Source organism: Manis javanica, chromosome 1, assembly GCF_040802235.1.
Source record: "Manis javanica isolate MJ-LG chromosome 1, MJ_LKY, whole genome shotgun sequence".
In the NCBI taxonomy this organism is placed as follows: Eukaryota; Metazoa; Chordata; class Mammalia; order Pholidota; family Manidae; genus Manis; species Manis javanica.
The window spans coordinates 220071989-220099756 of NC_133156.1; the positions used below are offsets into that span (position 1 = coordinate 220071989).

The 27768-nt window shown below is 52.6% G+C and overlaps 1 protein-coding gene across 10 annotated transcripts in view; it reads right to left on the reverse strand.

Annotated features, from left to right (window-relative positions):
* Positions 1 to 1613: 1613 nt before the first annotated feature.
* The window catches only part of TOGARAM2 (TOG array regulator of axonemal microtubules 2), a 55815-nt gene continuing 29660 nt past the window's right edge, over positions 1614 to 27768 (reverse strand). For 5 of the 10 annotated variants that reach the window (XM_037009411.2, XM_037009413.2, XM_037009410.2 and 2 more), the window contains 13 exons: positions 26737 to 26900; positions 24548 to 24698; positions 24155 to 24319; positions 21967 to 22120; positions 21677 to 21782; positions 20704 to 20939; positions 18715 to 18873; positions 16770 to 16887; positions 16287 to 16381; positions 14627 to 14819; positions 13511 to 13727; positions 6427 to 6513; positions 1614 to 2084 (listed from right to left, as the gene is read on the reverse strand). In XM_037009411.2, coding sequence (XP_036865306.2) covers positions 1828 to 2084; positions 6427 to 6513; positions 13511 to 13727; positions 14627 to 14819; positions 16287 to 16381; positions 16770 to 16887; positions 18715 to 18873; positions 20704 to 20939; positions 21677 to 21782; positions 21967 to 22120; positions 24155 to 24319; positions 24548 to 24698; positions 26737 to 26900 — 2102 coding nt within the window. In that variant the 3' untranslated portion in view covers positions 1614 to 1827. Of the gene's footprint in view, positions 2085 to 4218; positions 4410 to 6426; positions 6514 to 13510; positions 13728 to 14626; positions 14820 to 16286; positions 16382 to 16769; positions 16888 to 18714; positions 18874 to 20703; positions 20940 to 21676; positions 21783 to 21966; positions 22121 to 24154; positions 24320 to 24547; positions 24699 to 26736; positions 26901 to 27768 lie in introns of those variants that run through there. The other 5 variants (XR_012122057.1, XM_017676609.3, XM_073214864.1 and 2 more) reach the window with 5 other exon arrangements.

The window sequence follows — 27768 nt, forward strand, 5'->3', positions numbered from 1 at the left end:
GAGCAGAGGGTGTGGGGGGCTTCCAGTTTGCAGATGCACATGGAAGACAGGATCTGAATGCAGAAGACAGGACGATGACTTTGACCCTAATTTCTGCCTTTAAAATCCTTGCCAGACTACATCCCTGGCATCTACAGTTCTAAAAAATCCAGAAACATTCTGATGGGTTCTAGGATCTTGACAAGCAGAAAATGTCAGTTTCCTTACCAAGTCCAAAACTTCTGCTCAGACTCCAAGCAACAAAATGAACTGAAACTATAAAACTTTACAAATGTTTCAAATGAGCCTCTAGGACATCTTTGACAGCTCCCTGCCCAGCAGGCCTTTAACCAGGTTCAGACTTTGACCAGGAAGCCCCTGCCAAGGTCAAAGGTGAGAAGCAGCTCAAGCTGGGGCTGGAATTACCCAAAGTCACACTTAAGCCACCTATTAAAAGTTCCTATCATAGAATGACTGTGCCATGTCCAACCTCCCTCCCCACCCTCAGCTAGGCCACTGGGTGGGCCGGCCTGGCAACACCTGGCAATGCTGATGAGATGGAAGAGTGTCTTCCTTGGCCAGGGACACCCACGAGGCTTGGAAATATGCAATTGAGTTGATATGGGGCCTCCCAGCCTTCCCTGGGCCATACTCCCCACGAGAGGCTCAGAACAGCAGTGTGGAACCAGTGTCATACCTGGGGATGGGTGACAGTGGAGAGAGTTGGTGGAGGGTTGGGGGGACCAGAAAATTTGTGCCATGAGCTGGGCCCTTAGGGCCTCCACCATCTGGATCTGCCTGAGCGCTGCTGTGGGTCTGGCTCCTCGGCTGGGATGGGGAGGTTGTCCCTTCAGCCTTCGCCTTACCCATGTGTCTGAGTAATGACCTGAGCTCTCATTCACACAGTTGTCCATGTGCCACCGCCAGATACAAAGCAGAGCCACTCCTGTGTCCAGAACCCAAGGCCCAGAAACCCCCCTCTCACTGCCAGCACCACTTCTCTGGCTGCTCCACCAGTGGATAACACCCTGTCTCAGCTTCCTCATGGCCTGGCCCATCCTGCACCCAACCCCGCTCTCCAGCTCCGTGACCAGCCGACTAGCAGAGCCGGTGCAATTGCACAGCATCCCCAGGGCATCACATACTGTGTAGGTTTCATTTGTGGTATTTCAAGTGTGAAACATTGTCTATTCTTCTTCAGAACAGAACTCCAACCTCCACAAAAAGCTTTTAGTAACACAAATGTTAAACTCTCCTTTTGATAAGATGGACAGATCCCATTAGAAGGGTCCTATAGGACCAACAGACACTGCACAAAAGATTTCGCAAGGCAGAAGCATGATGCCCGAGATGTCTGTTACACTGACCTCAAATCCAGCTTATAACCAATGGGATTTGAATCCCAACTCAGGGTCTGTGGTTCAGGAGTGCTTGTCCAGCTGCTCACGGGTAGGGGGCTGTGCCCCAAATGGTCTGTACCATGTGGGACTGGGCTACCCTTCTCCTCCCCGATTCTTTGTCTCAGTATCATTGGCAGCCAGTTTTGCTGTTGTCATGTTTTACATTCTTAGTTGCAAACCTAGTTACTGGAAAATTCTCTCAAGTTGAAAAAGTACAAGATAATAAAACCTTAGAAAAATAAGTAATTATTTTATTTCTACTTCAAAATATACTATGTACATCTGGAACTCTAAGGGAAAGTATACCAGGTGATTATTCCATCATAAAAATAAGATAAAAAAATGATCGCCCATTTCAGATCTGTCTTTCATCCTGCTGAAAGGGGCGTGAGCTGCCGATTGTCTTGCTGCCTGGTGCCATCCCTCTACTGGGGGCCTCGGGACTGCCTCACAGGGATTCCGTGTCTAAGAGTTGCTGCAGCGTTTTGAGGACTTGCTTTGGCTGGCCAGCGGCCAAGTCCTGCAGCCTGGAGCCCATCTGTTCCTGGAGACTTCTGGACAGTCGGCACACCACTGGGCGGACGTTCCCGCCATGCCCGGGCAGGATGCCACTGCCAATCATGTTGTTCAGGAAGTACCAGAGGACCGGAAGGACGTGGCGCTCCACCACCTGGGGCTTTCGGGGGTACACCGAGGCCACCAGCACTGTGTGGCAGAAAAGAGGGAGAGTTACTTGAGTCAGGCACTCCCTCCCTCTCCTGCTGCCTCTTTTGGGACACCAACTCTGTCCTCCAAAACACAGGCAGTCCAGCAGGGCCAACAAATCCATTAAACACACTACGTAGGGTTCACAACACATTTAGGGGCCCATGGACAAGTTTTAATTTCTTTAAAAATCTAAAGAAAAACAGTGAAGATATCCAGCCTGATTTATATCAACCAGTCATAAAATATAATGTTTAACAGTTTTTTATGGAGGAAGCAGTGTGCAAAGGCTAAAGTCCTATAACAGTCATAAGTGTGCAAAGGCTAAAGTGCAAAGGCTCAGGTCCTATGACAGTCATAATCAGTCCCTGCAGCCCAGGAAGAGGAGAGGCAGACACACCAGGATTGCAATCCTGCCTCTGCTATTCACTAGCTGCGTGAGCTTAAGAAAGCCACCCAAGCTTTCTGAGCCTGTTCCCTAATCTGTAGAGTAAGGATACTAATCCTGAACCAAACTCTTGAGATTGTTCACGATTAGACCGTAAACGTACGTCAAGTGTCTTTGTTGATAGCATGTGACAAACTGCAGCTAGGACTAGTATTGCTCTAATCCATGTTACCACTTACACAAGTTCACACAAACACAGAATGCTTGTACCACGGACAAAAGTCAAGACTCTCTCAAGCAGAGCATTGTGGAAAATAAAATAGCCAGTGGGAAGTAAGACCAGCATGGCCTCCCCAGTGTCTGGACGCAGAACCTCACAGTAAGACCAGCAGTGACCCAAGAGGGATGAACACTCCTTGCAAACTGCAGAGAGCCTTCATTCCAGTCATGAACCCCCAAATCTGATTACCCCAGGCCCTCTCCTTCTTTAAACTCCTGAAAACCCAGAAGCAGACTACACCTGCCAGCAAGCTCTCCATCACAGAGTAAATGCTAGGGCTGCCCCAGATGTCTGAGACACATCAAGGGCTAGCCCAGGCCACTGCAGGGGGCTGCCCCAGCCTGTGGCCGTGGCCCATTCCCCTAAGTGCATGCTCCAGCTGACAATGCTTGCTTTACAGTCAGCACGCTCTGCCCATTATCCTGCCAAAGGGTAAGTGCTGTGAAGGCAAACGATGCTGAGAGAAGCACTTTATTTACTTACGTGCCAAAGAAACTGGAAGGTCCTTGGGCCAACAAACCCAGGAAATGAATGCTGCCTGAGTCCTGAGTCTGGGGCTCAGAGCTGTGCAGCATGGCCACAGCTCACCCTCACAGAACCCCAAGAGGCAGGATACTCATCGCTCACAGAGGAGGAAGCCAACACTCAGGGGTCGAGGGGCTTGCCCCAGACCACACAGCTAACCAGGGCAGGGCACATGGGCCAAACCTGCTTCAATTGCCACCCCTGGTTGCCCCAATCCCCTGGGGTCTCTGCATTTCAGAGGCTGATCTGGAGTTTGGTTTTATTTTTAATGAAAGCTCCGATTTGCCTTCCTTCATGAGCTTCACGTCATCCAATCCCCTGGCAGAGCCCCGCAGAGCCCTGGGGTTGCAGATCCAGACTGGAACTCAGGGAACAGAGACGGCCTGGCCCTTAGCTCAGCCTGTCCCCTCACAATGCCATGTCCCGTTGAATGTGTACATTGACCTTCGGGCCATACCCTCAGGGTGCCTGCATCCCACACTGTGGGGCCTCCTAGGGGGCTCCCCAGTGTCACAGAGCCCTCAGAGGTAAAGGTGGCCCTCACTCCTAATGGAGCAGGACTGCACGGTGAGCCACCCAGCCACGCTGGCATTGAGCAGCGACATAAAGCAGAGCCAAGAGGTGGGAGCCGTTAGCTGTGTCGCAAACAAGCTGTGAAGGGAGAATGCAGGAACAGGAAAGCAGCTGGTCAGGCCCAGGGTGGGGGTGGCAGGGAGGGCAGCCAGAGGAAACCGAAAGGAAACCAATAATCCTGATTAGCAGGTATACTGTAACCAAAAGTGTCCTAAATCTCCACTGAAGCTCACCTGCAGATGGTGAGGATTATCTCAGGATAATAATACCAGGCCCCAGCAGGGCTCCCTGCCCCCACCAAGGAGCAGGAGCTCACCTGTCCCAAGCAAGGGGTGAGGGTCCACCTGCCCCCAACAGCCACACCTTACCTGCTCTTCCTCCCTGACACGCCGCCCTTCTCACTGAACTCTCCCCCTCCCAGCAGTGAGGCATTTACACTCTTGCCCCAAGAAGCTCACTTCTGGTCAGTTCCAGACTTCCCGGTGCAGCAGGGCAGGGAGGGGGTCACCTGGCTGACAGGTGTGGGCCTTCCCAGCTGGCAAAGATGGCCGTGGCTCTTCTGGGAGTCATCATGAGGAAGAAAACCCCATTAAGTTTGAGAGCTTAAAAGGAAGCTAAAGTAACTAGCAGAAGTTTTGCTCCTGTTAAGCCACTAGTATTAGTCGGCTGTGTGTCAGCTGGAATTTCCTTCTCTGTTCCTGGCTGACAAGGAATTAATGAAAACTAGGTAGAAACTCTTGCTTTTGAGGTCTCTTAGAAATAGAGGGAAAATATTTACAGTAAATGGATAATCTAAAGTGAGGTTCCTGCCAGCCTCTGAGGCCCATAAATTACTTATGCAAAGACAGGTAAGGGTTTTACCCAGAGAATGCTGATTTTGAGCAACAGAAAAGGATTCTGGGTCTGGTACTCAGAGTGGCCTCAGTGTCGTGACTACGCTCCTACCCCATGGTGTTATGGCTGCACTTAGCCCCTGCTGCTGCCTTACTTGCCCCGCCTGCTTGGAAAGGCCTGGCACCTGAATGGGAGGTAAGGGGTCACTCCAGGGACATTGGGAGGACTGAAGCAGGACACGCAGGCAAGGCCAGGAGCAAGAGATGGGGCGGGAGGAGCTGGCATGATACCTTCAGTCAGGGAGCCCTGAGGGACCAGGGCCTCAAGGCCATAGGACTGAGGCTGGCACAGTGGAGGATGTGCTCTCGAGAGGCACACCAAACTCAGGTGGGAGGGCTGGGGAGAAGGTCAGCAGCGGAGGTGATGTGGGCACAGCTCAGGTGGGGGAAGAAGGTGGAGAAGGGCTCTGCAGGCAGGATGCCACATGTGAACAGGCCAAGGTGGGAGGGTGGGAAACAAGCCACTACAAGGAGGGCAGTGCACCAGTGCACGGGGGCGGAGGCGGGGCCGCGCAGGGAGAGGCCACTAGCAGAGGCTGAGGGCTCTGCAGTGCAGCCAGGTTCCTGGGACAAATCCTGGATTACTCACCAAGGGACCTGGGCGCTTAACCCTGCTAAGCTCCATTTTCTGTATTCCTACAAAGGGTATAGTCGTGTGACCCATGCTTCCCTTGTGGGGTCATTATAAGGATTCCATGATCCAGTGCATGTGATTGGAGCAATGGGGGAAGGAGGCAGATCGTAGAGGGCCAGGCAGCCACAGGCCTCGGGGGCCACTTCAGGGAGACTGTACACTATTGTAAGACAGCTCAGGAGCCACAGAGGATTTAAGCAGGGGGGTGGCATGATCCATCTGCATGTTAGGGGGGCCCTCAGGAGTCTAGAGAGCAGACTGAATCCTTCTACCTCCTTCCTAAATAGGCCTTCCTAAGATAGAGTGGGAGGCTTTGGGCACACAAGAAAGATGATACAACCAAGGTAAGTAACCTGCCCAAGGTCAAAGCTGCCAGGAGGCAAATGGGTCCATCTACCCCAAAGCCTCTGTTTTCCAAGCTGCCATCTCCAGGGTCCCAGGAGGTTTCAGCCCTGGAGTGGAATCACCTGATACTGCCAACTCAAAGTAGACATAGGCCTGGAGCAAGTCTTCCTCAGCTGAAGCTTGAACCACACAGGGCAGATTCCGGCTAAGCCTCCTTTCCGTGTAACACAGTTCTGGGCACCTGGCCAAGGGGTCAGATGGGCTGAAATCCAGCCTGTCCTCTGCTTGCCAGGGTGTGCGTGCCAAAGAAGGGCCAATTCTAATTCTCGTGACAATGCTACTGCTGCTGAAGCCATGCCCCCACAAGGCGGCGTCTACCCAGAGGGTGGGTTTTTCTGATTCACGCAGAGCTTAACCTGTGGGCTACTGGAAGCCCTGTTTGCAAAGAAGAAGAAATGAATAACAGCTTCCTTAAAACTATTTTGGTGATGTGCAAAGCTGTCTCATTTTGACCAATATCAAAGACTGTTTTCTGGAGATGTGGGAATTATGTTTAGAAAGCAGCTTATCAAAAAAATTTAAATGGTGTATCAGAACTGTTTGATTATTTGGGGGTCTGAGGTAAGTGGGTGGTTCAGCTACATGCCAGGAAAGAAGAAGAGATTGATTGGAAGGCTGGGGTGGGGAGGTTTGGGGGTGCTCACCAGACAGACGTTCTGTGACATCAAGTACCGCACGGCCACTCAGGAAACGCACCCGCCCAGCAAATGCTTGTAGGAGGCAAAGGTTGTCTGGAAGAGATGGAGAGGGTCAGTGGCTGGGGTGCTGTGACCCAAGCAATGGCACCAGCTCTTTGGCACCAGGTGCCTACATTGAGAAGAGGCCCTTTGGGGAGCTGAATTGATTTTTCCGGGTCCCAAGGGGGCCACTTAAAAAAGTGAATGTACGTGGAGGGTTTGGGTAACAGTGGGTGGCCTGGTATAAACTGTCTCCCAGATAAGCTTCATTTACTCCCACAGATCTGGCTTATATCGTCTGTGCCTCTTCAAAATTGCTATGAGATTTGGGGCAAGATGATAGATAGATGGATAGATCAATAGGTAATTGATAGGAAGACAGATAGGTGACAGGTAACACAGATAGATGGATGACAGAAATGGATGGATGGATATAGATGTGAATATATGTAGTTTTAAGGGAGACTGAGGCACTGAGCCATGGTCAAACCAAAGGTCAGTAAAGGGTTGGGACTGGAATTCAGAAACCATGACTCTCCTTAATGCCTAAACTTGGGCTCTAAGCAGTAGGACATACCCACAACCAGGTGGTCAGCAATTTCCACCTTGAATATTTACTGATATCACTCTGTAATAGGCATGGATATTATACTAAATACTAGATAGAACCTGGTCCTCCTTCTCCTCCTCCCCCTCAAAAGCCAGACACATCAACAAACTCTAACCAAGAGCCTGGGGATTCTGGGGCTCGGGTGGCCAACTTGTCTCAATCTGCCTGGTACCTTCCCCATTTGGCTCTGAAGCCCCACGTCCCAGGAAACCTCTTAGTGCCTGGAAAACACCTGTCAGGAGCAGAAGCACCTGGCTGGCTCTGGTAGGGTCAAAGGAGGGCATTTGCGGGTTGGGGTCAGGGTGGGGGCATGTATTATCCCTCAATAGTTTATATATGACCTCCTGTGTGAGACCCAGGCCCAGATGACACACTTGTAAAGACAGCAGTTTATCTTCCACATGCCCCAGTGCACCTTGCAGGAGGTTTTAAGGGTAACAGGACTTTTTAATCTTTTATTTTATTGTCCCAGTTCCCCAACACCTGCCCAGAACTCCAGCCACACCCCGTCCCAGAAGCCCAGCTCTCCCTGATGCCCAGACAGCTGTGCTGAAGTCTGGGGACAGGGCACTTCCCCCTTTGGACCTTGAAGGAGTATTTATTAAAAACGCACCCCTAACAGTACAGCCCCAGGCAAACTGGGTAGGGATGTTTCAGGGGTAGAACAGCTCTTTGGCACTCTTTGCTTATATTTCTAAAATCAACTCCAGCAGGTCCCCATATGTACCAAACTTAGAAGCTGCTCATTCTTCCCCATTCTAACCGATGTCTCCTGGTTTCTGAAGTCCTGCAATCCTCACAAGTACATGCAAGGTGAGGAAAGCGGCCCTTCACCTGAGAAGTGTGCTAACCCAGAAAACACACAAGGTGGGAGCAGTCTTCTTTCCTCCGATTGCCTCTGTCATGAACCGTGTGGGTACCCAACCTGCCCAGCTCAACACTGTGAATGCAGCAGTCACAGTGCCATTCAACGGAGGTGGGGCAAGAAACTGAACGCATTTGTCAGGGATGTGGCTATGGGGCCTGCTGGCACCTGTCAGGGAGGTGAGGCGGGAGAGCCTGGGTGGCTGTTACCACAGACAGCCCCAGAAAGCATGTCCCAGGGTCCCAGGAGCTGACCATCTCAAGGCCAGATTTTCCTTTGCAGGGGACAGAGATTAGAGACCTGCCCGAGGAAGATCTTTCAGGCCAGTTCGCCTTTGCCAAGTTCCCTCGATACTCAGCATCCCCACAGATGTGCAATCAAGTTTGCTTTTCCCATTAGGCAACAATTCCTGCTAATTCCTGCCCCCCTTGCTCTCCTCCTGAGACCTGTAAGGGATGTAGATGAGAAATGTACACACGTGCATCATCTACATCTCTGCTGCTTGTAAAGCACCATCCACAAGGCACAAGTATTTAAAATACTTTGTTCTGGGAGACAGAAGAGATGCCAGCCTCTAGAATCTTGAAGTTAGTAAGAAGTAGTGTCAGGGTGTCTTGGTAAAGTTTTAATAGTGGAAGAACAGGTTTTTATATCAGTTGTCATCTACATTCTTGATTCCAGGTGCTTCTATTTGCCCCACACCTGCCATTAGCCATGAGCTCACCTCGGAGAAGAAGGACCTCCCCCTACTTGCTCTCCCCCAACTGTGCTCAGTCCAGGGCCTTCTCTGGACACAGCTGAACCTCCCCCTCCTGGCCAGTGGCCTGGCCCCCAGAGCCAGAGAGAAGTGAAGAACTTGAGGAATACTTGAGCATGCGCATCCAGCGCTCACCTGTGCCAGGGCATGCTCCCAGGGTGCCCGGCACACAGCAGATGCTCACTAAGGGTGTGCAGATACAGGGCAACGAGAAAGCACAGACACTAAGCATGCCCAAGCTGGTGTATAACCCCTGAGTAGTTGGCTTCTCTTCCTTGAACAACCTGCAGAGTGACAGCTCACCTCCCAGGTCACACCCAGTTTTAATGAGAGGCAGAAAGTACAGCAGTAAGGGTGTGGCTCTGGGTCCACATTGTCTAGATTTGAACCCTGGATCTTCCATGTTCTACTATGTAACATAGGACAGGTCATTTTTCCTATCTAGACCTAAGTTGACCCATCTATAAAATGGGGATAATACTAGTACTTTCCTCATAGAGCTGCTGTGTGGCTGAAATGAGTTGACATAATGCTCAGGATAGCACCTTGAGCATATAATTACTATGTGTCAGCTATTGTTCCTGCTATTACTATTATTCCCCTAAAAGCCCAGCAACCTTCATGGTGGAGAGACCAATGAAGAGGCTGGAATTGAACTTTTGCAATCTTAAAAATCCATTCTCCAGTATCCTGACCTGAATTTTTCATAGGCTCCTCTTCTGCGCCACAAGAAAGCCATGGCTGGCTTTGGTGCTGTGTGCTTGAAAGGGCAGGTAAAGCCATGCAGTGTGAAGAGTTCCAGGCTGGCCGACCAGACACCCTGTCCTCCCTGGGCCTACTCTCTCCTCTCTACACTGGGACAGAGGTCTTGGGGCCTCCCGCCTCCCACCTGTCTCACTCAGCCGAGCCCTGAGGCCACCAGCCCATGTCATCCTCAAGCTACTGGGAAGCTAGAGAAGAGCTTTCAACAAAGTGTAAAAAATATGGTAGTGTAAAAAATATGGTAGTGTGGACAGTGGCAGAAAGAAACTGGACTCCTGACAAAAAGCCCAAGGCTCACTCAGTTATGTCATACACCTGAATTCTCTGTGGTCACCAAAACTAGGTCTGTTCACCACAGGAAAACTGGGAACGATCCACCCAACAGAAAAATGCACATGGTATACAATGTGATGGAGCTGCTAAAATGACTAGAGTCTGTAACAGGTGTGAATGCTCGTGCAAATGTAAATGTGTAATAGGATCACAACTCTGTACAGATAAGCACAGAAAAAAAAATCTATAAAATGAAAATGCCAATTGTTAATAACGATTTCTTTTTAGGAGTTGGGGCTCTGAGGTTTTTTCCTTCTAAGTACTTAGCATTTTCCACTTTCTCCATAATTAATAAGTATGACTTTTATAGTGGTGAAAAGTGAACTTTATATTTTTAAGTTAACCAGAAAGACTGCATATCAGCACAGGAAACTGAGTAGTGTTAAATGAAAAAAGCAGTCACAATTGTATACATTATTTTTAACCAGTGAAACCTGTTTACATGCAGACAAGAAAAAGACAAGATATTTTAAAGCAGTTGGTATATTAGAGGAGCACCACTGATGAATTTTTAAATTCCACTAACAATATAATGTTGGTCATATGATTTATATTAGGTAATGAATTTAAAGTCAGAGAGCAAAACAGCAAAAGCAGATCTGAAGCCACTCACTTCCAAGCTTATCTGCTGCTCTCTCCAGCACAGGCCAGGGGGCTGCCCGAAATTTAGAGAACTCCTTCTGGCACTGGTCTGACCAGGATGGGGTGAGCTGTCAGCAGCCTGATGTTTTCATTAGTGATGTTTCTTCTGTAATGAACCCAGTAACTGAGACCAAAGACAGAACTAGTCAGCCTGCTCAGGAACTGCCTGACCCCCAGAATACCTCTGTGATACCAGCAGGAGAGGCCCGAAGGCAGGCAGTGGCAAAAGGCCGGGATCAAAGTCAGAGATCCAAGTGTCCAATACGTTCTCCTTCCTCATCCTCCCCCTAAACCAGGACATGGGCAGAAACCCCCATCTGCTCTGTCAACCAACACACCACCTGCCCTACTCACCCAGGCACTAGAAAAGATGTGGTAGCTAGAGAGGCAGCTTTATCACTCAATTCCTGAATCAGGAAGAATCTTAAGAGGTTGCCTAAGAAGACCAGTCTCCCAGTTTGGCTGTGTGATCTGGACTTAGTGTTCTACCCTGGCCATGTTCTTGATCCCCTTGGCCCGCATCAAGCAGGAAACAAACGGTAACATGCTGAATGCTGAGCCACTCCTTTGTGACATTTCACATTCAAGTATTTCACAGCACTTCACAGTTCCTCTCCAGCCTGAACCTCGGAATGCCCCGTGGGGCCTGAAGACGCAGACTTGGGAGAAAGCTGCCTCTACTCAAAGGACTCTAAGCCACTTCCAGGGGGCCTCTGGGTACTAAGGGTCAACTAGATGCAACAGACTCAGCCTGGGTGATATGGGAAGAGGGAGTTACACCCTTCTCTTCTATCACACCTGCCCCAGTCTCTGCCTCTACCACCCAATCTCCTGGGACAATGGGAAGTTCAGTTACTTGCATCCATTTTTCCCTTTGCAGGCTGGGCTCAGACCATTCCAAGCAGATGAGAGCTGTTCCCAGAGAGAGTTTGGTTATGCCTTCGGGACACCCTGGCAGTGAGGAGTCTTGCTGGCATCCTAAATCCCTCCAGCTCTGACCTTCATGCAAATAGAAATTGGCTCATCACGTCATAGTTAAGAACGCTTCCAAAACTCATGTTGCTGGTTGGCTGAGAGGGTATGGCTCGCAGCACAGCCATGAGGCCCCCAGAGTCCAGGGCCACACCTGCTCAAAATAATGTGGAGCTAAGACACCCTGGGACCCCAGGACCCCATGAGAGCCTCTGGCCGTGGGTTTGCTGGGCTCCGTCCATTCCTCTGCAGCCAACCCCCAGTCCACTCATCCAGTTAACACCGACCTAAGAATTCGAGAGGAAGACAGTGGCCCTCACACCTGCCTCCACTCTCCCCACACCAGACCTTCTGGCTGATGGAGCAGGGTGGGCATGGCAGCAGTACCCAAGGAGATGCTGACCAGGAGGAAAGGAGAACTGTAGACATCTTCTAGAAGTGGCAATCTGCCTTGAGGTGTGGTCAGCTCACACAAGCAGGCCATCCCCAGGCCCACTTTCCAGGGCATCCAGCCCAGGTAGGTGCAGCAGGGCCCCAGGTAGAGGGCACCTGAATCTTGTAACAATGTGAGATACCAGATTCTGCAGACCAAAGCTCCAGAGGTCCAGTGCACTCAAGGAGGCCAGCAAATGGCGAAAAGTGGAAACAAAAACACTGGAAGGGGGAAGAGTTAAAAGCTCCTCTCCCCAGACAAGGGTGCTTATCCTCTTCAAATAGCTGAAGCCTAATTTGCTTGGTGCAGCTTTTCTCAATAAATCCAGGGCTCGCAGTGATTTACCAAGAGCCTTGGTTATTGGCAACAGCAATCTCACTCACCCAGAGAAGTGCTGAGAACAAGCCGTAATTTAAAGCTGGATTTATATTGTTTGTTCTACAGCAACAGACTCAGCAAATCATAAATTGTCTTTGAGATGAAGAGAGGAAATTGACAATATTTATGAACTTGAGAGGCAGAAAAGGGCCTGACCAGGCCTTTGATTTGTCACGGAAACTTTTGGAGGCTCCAGCCAAGGACGCACTGCTGTCCTGCCCCAGGGAGCTGGGCCAGGCCAGGGTGTGGGCTCAGGGAGGAGGTGGGAGTGGGCCAGGCCGTGCTTCTAGCCTCACCATGGGGATGTTCCGTGGGGCCCCATGGCAGGACGTTGCTCCGTGCTCGTCAGGGCACAGCCACAGCCACAGGCAAACAAAAGCCATTCTGAGATCATAAGCTGCCTTACATCAAGGCAAGACTGGTTGTGAAAACTCATGGCTCTACTGTTATGGACGTAAGTCTACTCATGGCTACGTTCTCACACACACCTGAGGTTTTGAACTTGTACTTCAGTCTGGGTACTAGATACACCAAATGTCACATCCTAATCATCTATGAAGAGAATGGAGAACAGAATACACCAAAAATCCCACCTGATGTTTGAGGACCAAGACGTGAAACTGCAAAGCACAGGAGCCACCACTACCTTTCCTGGTGTGAACTCCCCCCTTTATTCCTCTGCTCCTCCTCCGTGCCGCTCCCCACTGCCTCCCCACTCCTCACCCCAAGCCCCAGTCCCAAACAATCTTGCTGTAAGGCAACTCTTGCCCATTCCACGCTCAAAAAGCCAGTGGGGCTCCAGCCTAACTCCTGTGCCAATCAGGGTGGCCCGTCACCTGGGCCTGCCCACCCATCAACTTTGTCCTCCCCAATAGGCTTGCCCAGCTGCCTCGCCAGCATCCTGCCTGGTCCCCAAACAAGCCACATCTACTGCTACCATCTCTACAACTAAAAACACTGCTGGCAATGCTTCCCACCTCCTTCCTGGCAATCTGACCTATTTTGTCTTCAGTGCCCTACTGGCTCAGTCACTATGGTGCTATGTGACCCTGGGTGAGTCACTTCCATCACGTGTACTATGAGGAGGCAAGACTAGATCATCTCCACATTTCCTACATGTGTAATCACCTAAGACACACAGGTGGATGCGACATGGAAAAGCCTGCCAACCAAGAATCTCCGAGGCCTTGGGCTGCTGGCCACTGCCCCATGCAGCCCCCAGGGAAACATCTGCCACCCAGTGTCATCCCCCTCTATGAGTGACATGGAGCCACTGCGGGGGCTGCAGCGGAGGCTCACCCAGACTCTCCATCAAGGCGTCCAGTGCGGTCCCTGCAGCAGAATACACCCCTGCACTCTTGGAGTTGAGGTTGTCTGCCACAGCGATGATGATGGACAGCAGCATGGGGAGCAAGCTCTCTTTGAGGAGGGGGATCATCTTGGCAAGCGACTCCAGTGCCCACTGGTTCACTTTCTTGTTGGAATCCTGAAGCCTTGGGGTGAAAGCATCAAAGACCTATTGAGGGAACAGAAACCAGGAGCCCATGGGAACCCAGGCTGGGAAGAGTCCTACAGCCCTGCCACCCTCGGCAGGGGCTCCTCCTGCCTCCCTGCCATCCAGCCTATGCCGTAACATCCCCAGTGACAAAGCTCACCTCCTCAAAAGGGGAGGGGCGAGAGGGGAAGAACGGCCATGTATCAAGCATTCCTGTGCAAAGCATCACAGGCATCCTATTTGGTACTCAGCACTCCCCCTTTCACGGGATGATCTTAACAACCCATGAGGCATGTGTTCTCATCCTCAGTTTACCGTTAAAAACAAAACAAAACAAAAACTGAGGCTTAAAGAGGTTAAATGACTTGCCCCAGAGCACACAACAAGTAAGAAACTTGAATGGACACACAGGTCTGCTGATTTCAAGCCTTTGTCTTAATTACTCTCCATGGCTTGCCTGTAAGCATCCTTTCTCCCAGGAGAAGCAGGCACCTGCCCTAGGTCCCAGCCTGCGGAAGGCCTGTGCCTATCCTGACCCACCCAGTCAGCTAGCTTGGCCCATTTGCCTGGCCAACCACAGGCTCTGCCCCCAAAACCTCAAGCACATAGCTAGTCTAGGAGCTGCCCTCAGCCTTGGCATTCTCCACCTCTTCCCTCCTCTCCACAGACCTGCTAGAGCCCTGAGGCATGCCCAGGACATCTCTGAGTGGTCCCTGACAGGAGGCAGTGCCCTCAGCCCCTCGGCCACTTCCAGGCAGGCTGCAGTGTTACCAAGGCAGCTGGATGGTATGTGCTTGTCAGACTCCCTTTATACTCTGAGGGGTCTGGCACAAGGTCCAACCCTGCTCCAGGTTTTCCAAATTGAAGGTGCATCCACAGGGAAGAGACAGGTGGGCGGGCAGGGGTGGGGCAGGGCTCACCTGGACCAGGTTGGCGGTGACCAGCTCGGGCCTGGCCTTGCAGTGCTCCAGGAGCCGCCCCACGCCTTCCATCCGGGACTGGTACTCTTTGGCCTCCAGCAGCCGCATCACCTCCCGCAGCTGCTCACCCATTGCCAAGCCACCCCGCAAGGACGAGCGCAGCCCCACCGGCCGAGGGCCATTGAAGCTGGGCCTGTGGGAGAAGCGTCTGACCTGGGCAGTCCCCAGGGATTGACACACCTCTTGTCCCATGCCCCCTCCCACAGACAGGTGGGGCTGAGACGAGAGGGTCACCTGCAGCTTAGTCCCTCCCCACTGCTGAATATCCTGGCCTCGGGAACTCTAGAAATCCTTTCCTCAGGGGACAATAAAATGGCTCCCTGGAGCCCCATCCCCTTGTCAGGGGCACAGCTGTCTTTTCCTGCCTTTTTTTTTCTCTTTTCAGAAACCATGTGAAGAATGGCCATGGGGAGGAGAGAGGGAGGGAATGGGTGGGAATCCACAAAAGAATGGCTGGTGCATGTTTAGTCTAAGAGTGGGGGACGATCTGCCAGGTGCCTTCATCCTGGCTCCTGGATGGTGAGGCCCTGCCCACTCCTCCAGTAACTAGGGGAATGTTAAGAAGCCGTGCTCTCTTCCACTGGGGTCCCATGCCCACCGTGTCTATCCCCTGGCCCGTTCTGGCTGGCACGAGAGCAGTTACAGAACTCCTGTCTCCCATCCCAACTCAGAGCCTGGGTCTTTGACTCATGCCCCACACCTGGGTCCCAACTGCCACAGCCCGACATCATTCATTCTGTCACTCTTTGCCTACTGCATGCCAACAGCTAGCTGGGCACTGAGCACAATGAGGTGAGAGACACAGGCTTTGCCTGAATGAGCTCACAGACCTATGCAAGAAGGGCTGACAGGGGACTGGAGCACAGGGGTTGTCTGCTCCCCCAGAGGACAAGGGGTCACAGTGTCAGGGAGAGCTCTGAGAGGAAGTGACAGGTGAGCTGAATCTCCTGGAATCGTGTACAGCAAGTAGGCATGTTTAGGTGCCCACCTTAGGTGCAGGCACAGCATAAGGCAGAGGAGGGAGAGAGAACATGCAGGGGCAGGGAACGTGAGCTGCCCTGCTCCGGCCCAGAGAGGATGTGCAGGGAGGAGAGCAGGAAGTTATTCTTTGAGAGGCGGGTGGGGCGCCTCCCTGGGAGCCAGGCCGTGGAGCTCAGATGCTCTCCTCCCAGGGCGCTGCAGAAGTGTTTCAAGTTTCAGGCATAGGAGCAGCCATCAGATTTCTGCTTGGTCTCTCACTCCTCACACCCGTCCTCCAGCCCCTCGGCCTGTCCTTCTCATCTGCCTTTGCCCCAAATCTGCCTCTAAATTAGTCTCCATCTGGCCACTCTGATGCTGAAAGAATCTGCTGCTCTAAGTGAATGGAGAAGTGCTGAGCTCACAAAGCCCGCCTTGAGCACGCCCCACCTGTACGAGGGGAACTGCACCCCACCTACCCAGACTGCAGGAACCAACTCTGCGGCAAAGGCTCCTGATCTCAGGGTTTGGTCTCCTTGGGATTTGGGTGGGGGAGCACATCCTACACATTCACCCATGCATGTTGCAGACACAACTAGGTCCCAGGCGCAGCCCAGATCCACACACCCTCCCAGAGCCACACCTGTCCTCGCTGGGAAGCCCGTTCTCACCCACCACCAGACTTCTTGACACCTTGTGGCCTTTGGCAGATGGAAGTTCATCTCTATCTTCAATTCCCTTGGAAAATACACAGAGAACATGAGCCAAAGGGGTGGCCCTCTGGGGAAATGCTGGATACTCCAGCCTAGACCACAAGAAGAAGAGCCCTTCTCCCTGGGAGAGCTTCAGAGGGCACAGCTGAGCGTTCCAGGGCACTGGCAGGCTAAGGCAGGGGTCAAGATCCCCACTCAACTGATGGAGGTGTGGGCAGCCAGGGAGGCGCAAAGGACATAGGTGGTGAGGGGCAGAGCCAGGTACCAGCACAGGGAGAGGAAATCACATTTATTCCACCTGGCAGGAGTAGTGGGTGAAATTAAAGCCTCTCCCCACTTCTCTGACCAGCATGACGGCTGCCAGGCTCAGCTCTGATCCCCACCCCTGACCCACGCACATCTCACTGACTTACCCGCTGTTTAATGGCCGCCATGACTTTCTGCAAGTCATGAGATGGGAGAGACTGCTTCAGAAATGCATCAAACTTTGCGTTCGACATCAAGATATTCACCATCTTTCGTCCATAAAACCTGACAGAGGAGAAAGAGATGGTGGAAGAAACAGCCACAGAAATGCATCATAACTCTGCTTTACAGATTTACATGAGTTTTCTAATTATACTAAGAGAGGTTTTAGTAATTTTTCTAAGTTTCATAGTAATCCCTACTCAGTTAAAAACTAGATTCCTGAAAGAATATATATTGCTCCTAACCCATTACCAAGAGAAAACCACTATTAAATTTTTACATATTTTCTTACAGTCTTTTCTCTATGCATATATATTTCAGTTGGTATCAGAATGTATATACAACTTGTATCTAGCTTTTTTCACTTTATCATTAACTATCTTCCCATGTCATCCTTTTTAATGGCTACATAATATTCCACTGGGTGCCTATTTACCAAAATGTGCTTAACTTTTTTCTAGCTTGGAACATTTAGAAGTCTCAGCATGGATGCTGTGGGGCAATATAGGAAGGAGTGGATAGAGGTGGGGGGGGAAGGAATCAAGGGAGGCCTCATAGAAGAGGTGACCCTTGGGTTGGGACTCAAAAAATGAGTAGAAGTTTACAAGTGAGACAAGATTGGGGAGTAAGTGTCAGGAGGGAGTCATTCCAGGGCCCATAGGCAGTCTGACATGTTAGCCGGCGTGTGGTGGGAGATGCAGAATAGAATAGGCTGGAGAAGAGGGTAGTACCCGGTTTAGGGAAATATGAAGGAGTTGGCTTTAACCTACAGACAATGACAAGCTGATAAATTATCAGATTTACATTTTGGTCAAATTGTCTCTGGTAGCAGGGCCTCAGACTGTCCACAAGAATGCACCACCTGGGACACAACACAGTGCACAGTGTAGACGTGGCCCCTAGGGCAGTTACTGGCATGGTGTGGTCTCCAGACATGGTGATAAGATGCCATGAACCGAGGAGTGTCATTAACTGGACACCACCCCCATCTTCTGAAGATGGTTAATCAGATTCTATCACTCTCCTGCATAAAACCATTTAATACTCCTCACACGCTTACTTAAAAAATCCTCCAGTGGCCTCTGGTCACATGCAAACCAAAATCCCAACTCCTGATGGAGGCCCGTGAGGCCCTGCCTGGCCCGGCCCAGCCTCTTGGCCTCGGTGCCCACCACTCTGCCTGGCTCACTGTGCTCCGTGCAGCCTGGCCCTTCTCTTCCTTGAACACCGAGTTAATTCCCATTCAGCGGCCTGTGCACCGGGTCCTTGCCTGGGACACCAGCCCCCACTCCCTCCAATAGTGGCTCCTCCCGGCCATCAGCTCTCCACTCAATGTCACTCCTCAGAAGATGTGCCCCACTCTCACCCTGACCGAGCCTCCACCCCATTCTCCACCGCATCTTGTTCTTTTTTTTCCCTCTATATCCCTTATCTGTTCCTCAAACTATCATAACTATTTGTTTATTATCCTACAACCTGAAGAGGAGGTCAGCTCCAAGACAGCAGAGGCCTTATTTTCCCTACTCACTGCTGTATCCATAATAATGAAGAGTGCTCATTAAATGTCTCCTGAAAAAATGAACTAATGGTCTTTCTGAGAATGGAATAGGGGTGGGTCAGGAACAAGCGCAAGGCTGAGGTGGCTAGAGGGGGAAGAGAAGGGGAGAAAGTGGACACAGGAGTGCTGCTCAATCCCCAGAGGCCAGCTGTGCCGGTGGAGATGGGGTGCGGGCTGTAAAGAAAGGATAGTGCTTCTGTCCACCTGACTGTGCCTCTGCATGATTCCAGGGAAGCTGAGCTGCGTGGCCAGGGCCCTCAGGGCTGGCCTGTCCCCTTACCCACCCTGGGCCAGCTGGGTGGGCAGTCCCCAGGTCTCTGGCCCTGCATTACCTGGTGTCCTGGTTGGAGTCCTGGGCCAGCCTCACCAGGTTGTGCATCAGCATGTCTGTGCTGTCCCTGGGGCCAGAGAGAAGCTTCTCAGCACCAATCTGCTCCAGGATGACTGACAGGTGCTCGGCAGTGCACTTCCGGACTGAGGGGTTTCGGTGGCTGGAAGAAAACACAGTCACAGTCAAGAACTCAGCCAAGGAATGGGGTGAGGGGGTCCCCAGAGTGGCATCCATGGGCCTACAATTGTGCACCCATATTTCATGCCATGGTGGGCAACAAAATGTGTCCTGTGTGACTACAGGGAATCTTCTAGGAAAGGGCAGTCACTTCCCAGTAACAGAACTAAGGATGCTGACGGCAGCCGGTGGGGACCGAATAAGGGGAGCCACTCCGTGTTCTGTGTTCGCAGATACTGCGCCAGCCATCTCTGTGCCGACCTGAGCTTGAATTCTGCCCTGTCCAAATTTCTCCACCTAGAAAGAGCCCACCCAGTCAACAGCCCCTTCTCTGCCTCCCCAGCCCCAGGCAGACATTCCCTGGGGGCGACACTGTCCTTGTCCACAGGAAGAACAGGGGCACCCCTGTGGCCCCAGCCAGGCTGGGAGCTCCCCGCAAACGGGCACCAAGCTCCCTCTCTGCCAAATCCCCAGTGCCCCACTGGGGCCTGGCACATGCTGACACTTAGTGGGACTTGCTGCACATTTGTTAAAGGGAACTGAGACAGGAGGAGGGACAGGGGAGTACTGGGTGATCTGGCAACCATAACAGGAGGATCCTGAAACCTTACAGGAAAAACACACCAGGGTGTCACCTCTTTCTTTTCCATCCCAGTGGAACACAAAGGGGGACACAAAAGGGCCCTCCCAGTTCAGGGTGGTCCAGGCACCAGCACCGTGAGCGTCTGAATCCAAATCTGCTTTTTAGCAAGAACCCTGGGAATTCAAACCACAACCCTGCTTGAGGCTCCCCGGAGAAGGACTGACTCAAGTTCTTGCAATGATGATCAACTGCCTCAGTTTGTGGGGAACACACCCTCCGAGCCAGGCAGCTCGCTGAGCACCTTCCACTGGCTCCCTCCTCAACTCCACATGCTAGTATTGCCATCACTTTGTAGGAAAGGAAGCCGAGGCAAAGGGAGGAATCCAGAAAAGTCCCCAGCTAATAAGAGCCACAGAAATCGCTCCATAAATGTTAGGTGGAGGCAAGCACTGTTCTAAGGGCTCGTTCATGAATCGGCTCATTACTCCTTACAACTCCATGAGGAGTTACAGAGTTATTACCCCCTCTTATCCACCATTGTTATCCCCAATTTACAGATGGGGAAACTGAGGCACAGAGACGGTAAGTAACATCCAGGATGTGAACCCAGGTAACTGTAATGTGGCACCAATACCGAAGGCCTGCTGGCCGCCACAACCCGTCCTGGGGTCTGTGCATACGTGTTGTTTTGCCCTGTGTGTGAAGAGCTTGGGAAACGTTTTTAGTTTTGCTTTTGGTTTCGGTTTTCATGTAAGGGGAAAGCAGGTGTGGCTGCAGAAAGGCTCCAACAGCAGGCAGCCCCTTCCGCCTCCCCAGAAGAAAGCCACACAAGCTGATGAATGAGATGCTGCCCCTGGCTCTCCTCACGGCCCAGATTCCATCAGGAGAACGCAGCTCCCCTGGGCGGGGGCAGGAGCTCCTCAGGCCGGGGCCACAGGCTGCCTCTACAGCCCTGTGTCAGGTGACCATACCACAGCCGCTCTGGGCTCCCTCGTCTGAGTGGAACAAAGCAGCTGTCCCTTCCCAGCTGGGGCTTGGGGCTGTGCCTCACTGTGCCCAGCCTGGCCCAGGAAAGGCGGGAGAGAGGCCCACTGGGAAGTGGGCTCTTCCTCCCCCAGCCAAATGCATGAGACACCTGCTCCATCTCCCTGCCACTCCCCTCCCAGGGTCTCTCCCCTCGCCTCACCCTCCCAGACCACCCCACCCCTCAGACAACAGGCGGCCACATACTAGACCCCCGCCGAGGTGAGGGCCACCAGGGAGCGAGCAGGGGTCACATGCTCCACCATGGCCCCCAGTGACCGGTTGGCCGCTCTCTGGATGAACTCGCTGGTGTTCCCCATCTTCTGCAGCAGGCAGCGGGCAATCTCCTCGGCCTCCTGGTCCATACTCTTCTTCAAGGTCCGGAAGAGGTCTCCCAGGGTGCTGATGGCTAGGCGTGACACCTTGGAGCGGAGGTTGGTGACCTTGGAGAGAGATGGGAGAGGGCCCCTCAGCTCTGCTGGCCCTGCTAGGGCTCCAGACCATACAAAGCACGGGGCTCTGCACCGGCCCGGCCCGCTGTCTCTGCCTAGCCCCAGGCCCAGGCCACACCAGGCTGGCAGCAGGGACCCTGCAGTGGCTCAGGACAAAACAGCCCCATTTTTAACAAATGCTATTCTTGGTGTTATCATCACAATTATGAATTCCATCTGCAATCTGAAACATGAAATTTGTACACCACTTAGTCTTCAAAGCACCTACACAGATCATTTTCAGTTTGATCGCCACAAGTCCCCCACAGGAACAAGGAGTGGGGCACAGCCTCCACATGGGGTGAGATGCACTTACTGTCTCCCTGGGCGCAGTGTAGGCCAAGCGCCAGCCCCATGGGAAGCACTCCAGCAGCCCAGAGCACTCCAGCCCTCCTCAGGCATTTGAGCACAGAGGCTGTGACAAACGGGCATAACAGACTCTGATTGCTCCAATACCCAGAGATTAGAAATGAGGAAACCCCCAGGCCTCAGTTTGCCAATAGGAATAGTGGGTGGCCACCTCCTGTCTTAGTGACTGAGGGCTGAGAAATAAGAAGGGGTGCTCATGGCCCAGGGAGCCGTGGGCCCCTCGGTGGCTGCATGACCCACACTGAACAGCAGCGCCAGGAAACGGGACTGGCTGGGGGCTGGGGCAGGTGCACAGTGCACAGGCTGTCTGGAGGCCTCACCTCCCCAGTCACGGCCAAGGACACGTCGTGCAGCCTCCCGGGGAGGACCTCGGAGTGACAGGCCGCTAGGCGCCGGATGCTCACCAGACCCTTCTCCTTCATCTGCCTGAGAAGCAAGTCCAGGACCTGTCACAGGCAGGAGGGCAGGGAGGGGCCCCACTCCCTCTGCAGACCAGGGGTCTCCATCACCACCCCTCTCTGGCAGTGGTGGGGAGGGGGCAGCTGGGGCAGGAGCTGGTCTGCTGGGCTCCCCCGACCGCTGGGGTGGGAAGGAAAACGCAACTCCTCACCAGTCGCTGCTGTCCAGGCACTGGAGGGCCTCCAGCAGCCCCAGCTCAGGGTTCGAGAAAGGCCTCAACTCCTTAAAGGCTCTGAGGTCCATCTCCTCCTCCTCTTCTTCCCATTCAGGAGACCCCAAAGTCAGCACGGCAGGTAATGAGTTAGCTGCACTCAAAGAACAGAAAAGGAATGGCAGCTTTCACCAGGGACTGAGACCTGGCCAGCAGCACAGCCCACCTCGGGGGGTCAGCAGGAAGAAGGGACAGGTGAGGCCCAGGTGCCACCCTGGGAGGCAGGCACACCACCTAACTCTACCCTTTGCTGTTGTTCCACTCCGGCCCTCATACCCTGATTATCATAAACACACTGGTCTGTGTTCCGCTGCTGGATGTCAGGACATAAAGGCCAGCAGGCCAGTGGTCACACTGGTCCTGCCCTGTCTGTGGTGGAGGCAAGGCACCTAAGTCTATCAAGGAGAGACTCACCTACTCACCCTCGTGGCCCTCTCACCTCATCCCCACCCAGCAGTCCTATCATCAGCTTCCCCACCCTCGCCAGCCTTTTGTGAAGTTGCCCACAGGCAGGGAAGTGTTCGCAAGGCAGACAGCAGAGCAGAAGCCGGGGAGCAGCAGCTGGAGGATTCTGGGGAGCAGTGGCTGGAGGACGCCGGGGGGCAGTGGCTGGAGAAGCGGGGGAGCAGTGGCTGAGCACCAAGGCACTGTAGCTAACCGGCACCTGCCTGGTCAAGGTGTGGCCGGCCACAGGGACTGGCAATAAGCAGGGATGTTGTTTAAAAATCAGATCATGTTTTCTAGGCTCTCCTTCCTTGGGGACAAATGCTAGAATTGTAAAATCCTAAAGAGGAAGGCAGTAGAAAGGCCATCTGTTGAGTCCAAAGCCTGACGCTCGTCGCTGAGGCACCAGAGGCCCCAAGAGGCTGGGGGCCCCTCCCACCGTCCCTTGGCCCCTCTGTTGGCAGCATCCCTCCTAATCTGAGCTCTCACTACCACCTCTCACTTCCTGACTGTTTCTCTTCAGAGGTTCATCTCCACAGGCATGATTCTCACTGTGGCCAGTGCAGGAGGCCCTGGGCAAACCTGAGTTGGGAGGCAGTCCTTGAGAGCCAATATAAAAAGACCTCATTCCTGGATCCTCTTCTCAGCTTTGCCATGGAATCAAAAGTCATCAGCCGAAGTCATAGTCCCTACAGGCCACCCTCATTTTGAATGACTCTGGGTGTCCGCGTCTCAGTTTTATTGTCTATCACATGAGTGGGGTGGGTTAGATCATTGATATTCCCCAAGTATCAACCATTCAGTTACCACTTTCATGATTTTCGCCATATCTCTTCATTACCTATACTTGTATTCATTTGGTACTTTTCCTCAAATCAACCCACTTTTCAAATCCTAAATAAGTTTATTTTGAAAGGAAATTTATGACACTACCATAACTGGTAAATGAATATTATTTGTCATAGTAGCGCCAAATTGAGACCTCCTATTTGAGGGAATCAAAACAGCAGAAAGAGAATGCACAAGATGTGAGTCAATTTCACTTCTGGCACCAGAATGGTGCTGTATTCCAGGGTCTGCCAGCCTGGTCCCCCCACATCCCACACTTGAACCAGGCTGTTTATTTTCAAATACTCTTTAGTAACAAAATCTTTCCAGATGAAATGTTCAAATATTCTTTAGGAACAAGATCTTTCCAAATGAAATCTCACATGGATGCCTAGTATACAAAAAGGTGAGGCAAAAAAGATGCTCCTCTGGTAGAATGGGGACAGAGGCACCCTTGTCTCTTGACACCCTCCTGAGCACCAAGTCTGTAACCAGCCCTGTCCAGACCTGACATCTTATGAAGCAATAGGCAGGACCCCAGGGTCTTGCCAGAACCCTCTCTTCCTTTTCCTGATGTTTCCAGCTACTTCCACGGTGCTCTTACCCTGCATCTGCGGTCCTGGTGCACTGCTGAGTCCCCTAGGATGGGTAATCACCAGCAGTTCCCTGGGTCCCCAGCCTGGGCCCCAGATGCTTTTGACTCCCAGACACTTTTCCTCTCTCTGTGGCAAGGTGACCACACCCCAGGCTGCCGCCGACTCTAACATGGGCAACAGGCAGAAGCAGAGCCATGCCCCAAAGTGTCCCAAGGCAGCAGAGCAAGCGGGACAGGTCCCCGAGTCAGTCTGGGCCCCACCTGATGCATGGCGGGCAAAGCTGGGCTCCTGCTTGCTGACAGGGATGCAGGGGAGTGAGGCCCGGTTGGCCCGCTTCCTCAGGGTGGCACTGATGTTGTTTCTGCGTGGGCTGCTCAGCCCAGTGGGCACAGACAGGGTCCCGCTGCCCCGGAGGGGAAGGAGGCCTGTGGAGGCAGAAGAAGTCCTAGCACCGCGCCGGGCCTGCCCTTCCCCAGCCCCAGTGTCCCCCTTTGGGAATGGGCCTTTCCAAGTGCTGAGAGGCGGCGGGGCTCCCTGTCCAGGATGTCTCGGGATGGGGCAGGTGGGGAGGGGTGAACAGTGTCTCTTTTGGCCCAGATGTTGGCCAAGGGGCCTTTCTGGCCTGAGGGGATCCCGCCCCAGACACTCCGCACCTTCCTTTGCCAAGGTTCTCCGGGAGCCCAGGCTCTGGGAAGCAAGCTCCCACTCCCTCTCGGGCTCCTTCACCCTCTGGAACAACTCCATCTCCTTCATCTGCTTCAGCCGCATCTTCTCCTGGGCAGACTTGGAAATGGTGACCTGGATCTGGCACAAGGTCAAGGTAAACTCCACCACCCGTGGGGACCCAGGTGTGCTCACTGCACTGTCATCCAGTCAATCTTCAGGAACAGGAGCAGCTCCATGTGCCAATCATTGTCCCAAGAGGGAACAAACAACACGAAGGCCTTGCCCCCAGAGCGCCGTGGAGTGGGCAAGCAGGCTGGCCTCTAACACCAGACAATGTGCACCGGAGGGGAATAAGCAGCAAGGGGCACAGGGCTTCGTTTTAGGTAGGAAGGCCCAGAGGGCTCCCTGGGAGGTGGAACTCCAGTAGAGACATGAATGAAGTGAGGGGGCAGGCCATGCAGACTTCCAGGAGAGGCGTTCTAAGCAAAGGGAGGGCAGATGCAGAGGCCCTGATGCTCGCTGCGCTGGGCGGGGGTGGGGGCGGCGAGGAGCACCCAGAGACAGGGGACGGTAGGACATGGGGTCCAGGTGGCAGGCGTGGGCGGAGCCACAGAGCTCTGGGCCCTGTGGTCCCTGGGGAGGACTTGGGCTCTTCCTCTGAAGGACACAGCCACTGGGGGTCTGAGCAGAGAAGGGATGTGATTGGACTTCAGCTCTTGGTGGAGGCCAGAGGATTTTCTAAATGTTCTCATGTTGTCATATAATTAATATATATATAGTTACACAATTAAACTGTTACTGGAGGTCAGGGGAAGGTCTGGGCTGAAGAAAGAATTTTGGGGTCCTCAGCATATGGATGGTACTTACTGCCATGGACTGGATCAGATCACAGAGGCCAGTATACATACCAGAGGCCAGAGATACGAGCTCTGGGGCCTCCAGTGTGTAGAAGTTAGAAAGAGGGGATGGAGTCAGCCAAGGACTGGGAAGGATGGAGCTCTGATGTAGATAGAGAACCAAAAAGAAGCCATCCTCTTGCCCCATCTCTAGGTGGGGACTTCAGGGAGGATGAGCCACAAAAGCTGCTGAAGGGCCAAGTGAGGAGACGACCGAGATGTGCCATCTGCGGGAAGGTGGAGGTCATGGCGACCTCCATGGGGGCAGTTTCCATGGGGCAGCAGAGACTAAAGCCCAACCGGAGAGGATGCAGGAAGGAATGGGTAGGGCAATGAACAGTTATGTTCTGGTCTGCTTTTGTTTTCTTAAGGTAAAAGAATTAGCGGAGGGCTGAGATGCTATTAGGAATGATCCAATTTCAAGGAGACTGTGAAGCAAGAGCAGGAGCGTGTGCTGGAGCCGGGGTAAGAGCTGGACAGAGCTGAAGTTCTCTGCAGAGCCACGATCCACAGGACAACCGCGGGAGTGAGCGGCCGGGTGGGATGGGAGTGAGATCATTTCACGGCCCCGAATTGTTTTCCCTTTGTTTCGTGTTCTGTTGGCCCGGATGGAGTGGGAAGGTTGTGGGGCCTGGCCCTTCTCATCATCATCCCTGATCCCAGTCTTAACTGTACATGCACTTAGCAGGCCTTCAAGACATGTTTATGCCCTTTTATAGCTCTGTTTCAAAGAATAAGCACAGGCCCCTATCACACTGACTCTCCAAGTTTTATTAAATTCACCCAGACCAGGGAAGAGAATCATGTGGACCAAGGTCACCTTTAAAGTGCAAGGTATTTGTCAGCCTGTCAAGTGCAGCCTTTGGCTGATGCGCCTCTGAGTCAGCTGCCTCTCAGTTGCTATCTTGGGTGTTGGTTCAAATTACTCGGCTTGGTTCACCTAAGCCCCTCTATACTCTCCCCCACATCCTGCTTCCTTCCGAGGTGTGACCTCCTTCTGCCCTCCCTTCCCCCCTCATCCCCGCCCCCCAGCTCCCCACTGTACTCTTCCTTTAGCCTAGCCTCCCCATCCCCAGCTTCCCCTCCTCTCTCTTGTCTCTCTCCCTTTCTTCAGCCCTCACCCCAAACCTGTCCACAGGTTCTAACCTTAAGCACTAGGGAAGCTGCCTGAGGGGCTCTCCTCAAGCTGGTCCTACATGTATATGTCTCAGAAACACGCTTGTGTTCAGCCAGTGGTCCACTCTGACCCCAACTTCCTCCTCCCCTTGATTTCCAGATACCTTGCTGTTGCTGCCCTTTTGCTCCACCTCTTTCAGCAAGGGGTGGGCCTCTTTCACATGGCTGAAGAAGGCTGTCAGTGTAGGAGCAGAATGAGATGAGGGCAGGGCAGGCTTCTCAGGGGCAGCAGACCTGTCTCTGATGGATGGGGCCAAAGGTTTTGGCTCTGAAGATTTAAGAATAAGAATGGAGGTGAGGTCAGCCAGCACCCTGAAGCAGCAGCAGTCCCTTTGGGCTGCCTCTGAGGCTCTATGACCCTGTAGTTTGTGCCCAAGCCCTCCACCCTCAATTCTCATGCCCAACACTTCCTTCATGGAGAAAGACACCAGTTAAGTTTACTCTACAGGGCGGCACTAGCAGGCTTGGAGTGGCCTGAGAACCAACATCATCCTCTTTTCATTCCCTCATTCATCCATTCATTCAACAATTACTACATACTTCATTCTAAGACAAGGGAGGGAGGGAGGGAGGATGCCAGGCAGGAAACAGGAGTGGATCTGTTATCTAAGATGTTTGAGATATTTCCTGAGAATATAAGTCTGTCTTACCTGGGAGGTGTGTACCTCAGGAAGGTAAAAACCAAAACGAGCCCATTGACCATTTTATACACCAAGCACCTGCCTGAGACTATGACACAGCATGAAGGGGCCACAGAACTGACCCATGCCTGCCCAACCCTCTCTCATTTTATAGACAGAGAAGCTGAGACCCAGCAACCTTCCGATGCTCTTGTGATTGAGAAAACACAAGTTCATTTCCAGATGACCTTCTGTATTCTTCCAATCAATGGATTTTCAAAGTACCTTTCTTATTATGGAGTCAGGGTGGGCTCAGGTTCATTAGTGTTTTCTTAATGAAAGAAAGTTAACTGGGTTTCCTTGCTCACAAAGTTTGGAGCTCCCTGAACTTGGGTGAACCTGCAAAGCAGGGGTCCTCTGGAATGGAGTCACCATTTGAGGGTGTCTAATGTTGGAAAGGACTTCTTGAGTTTGGGACCTACTCAGGCTCCCAGGTCACTCCAGACCTTTGGGTGG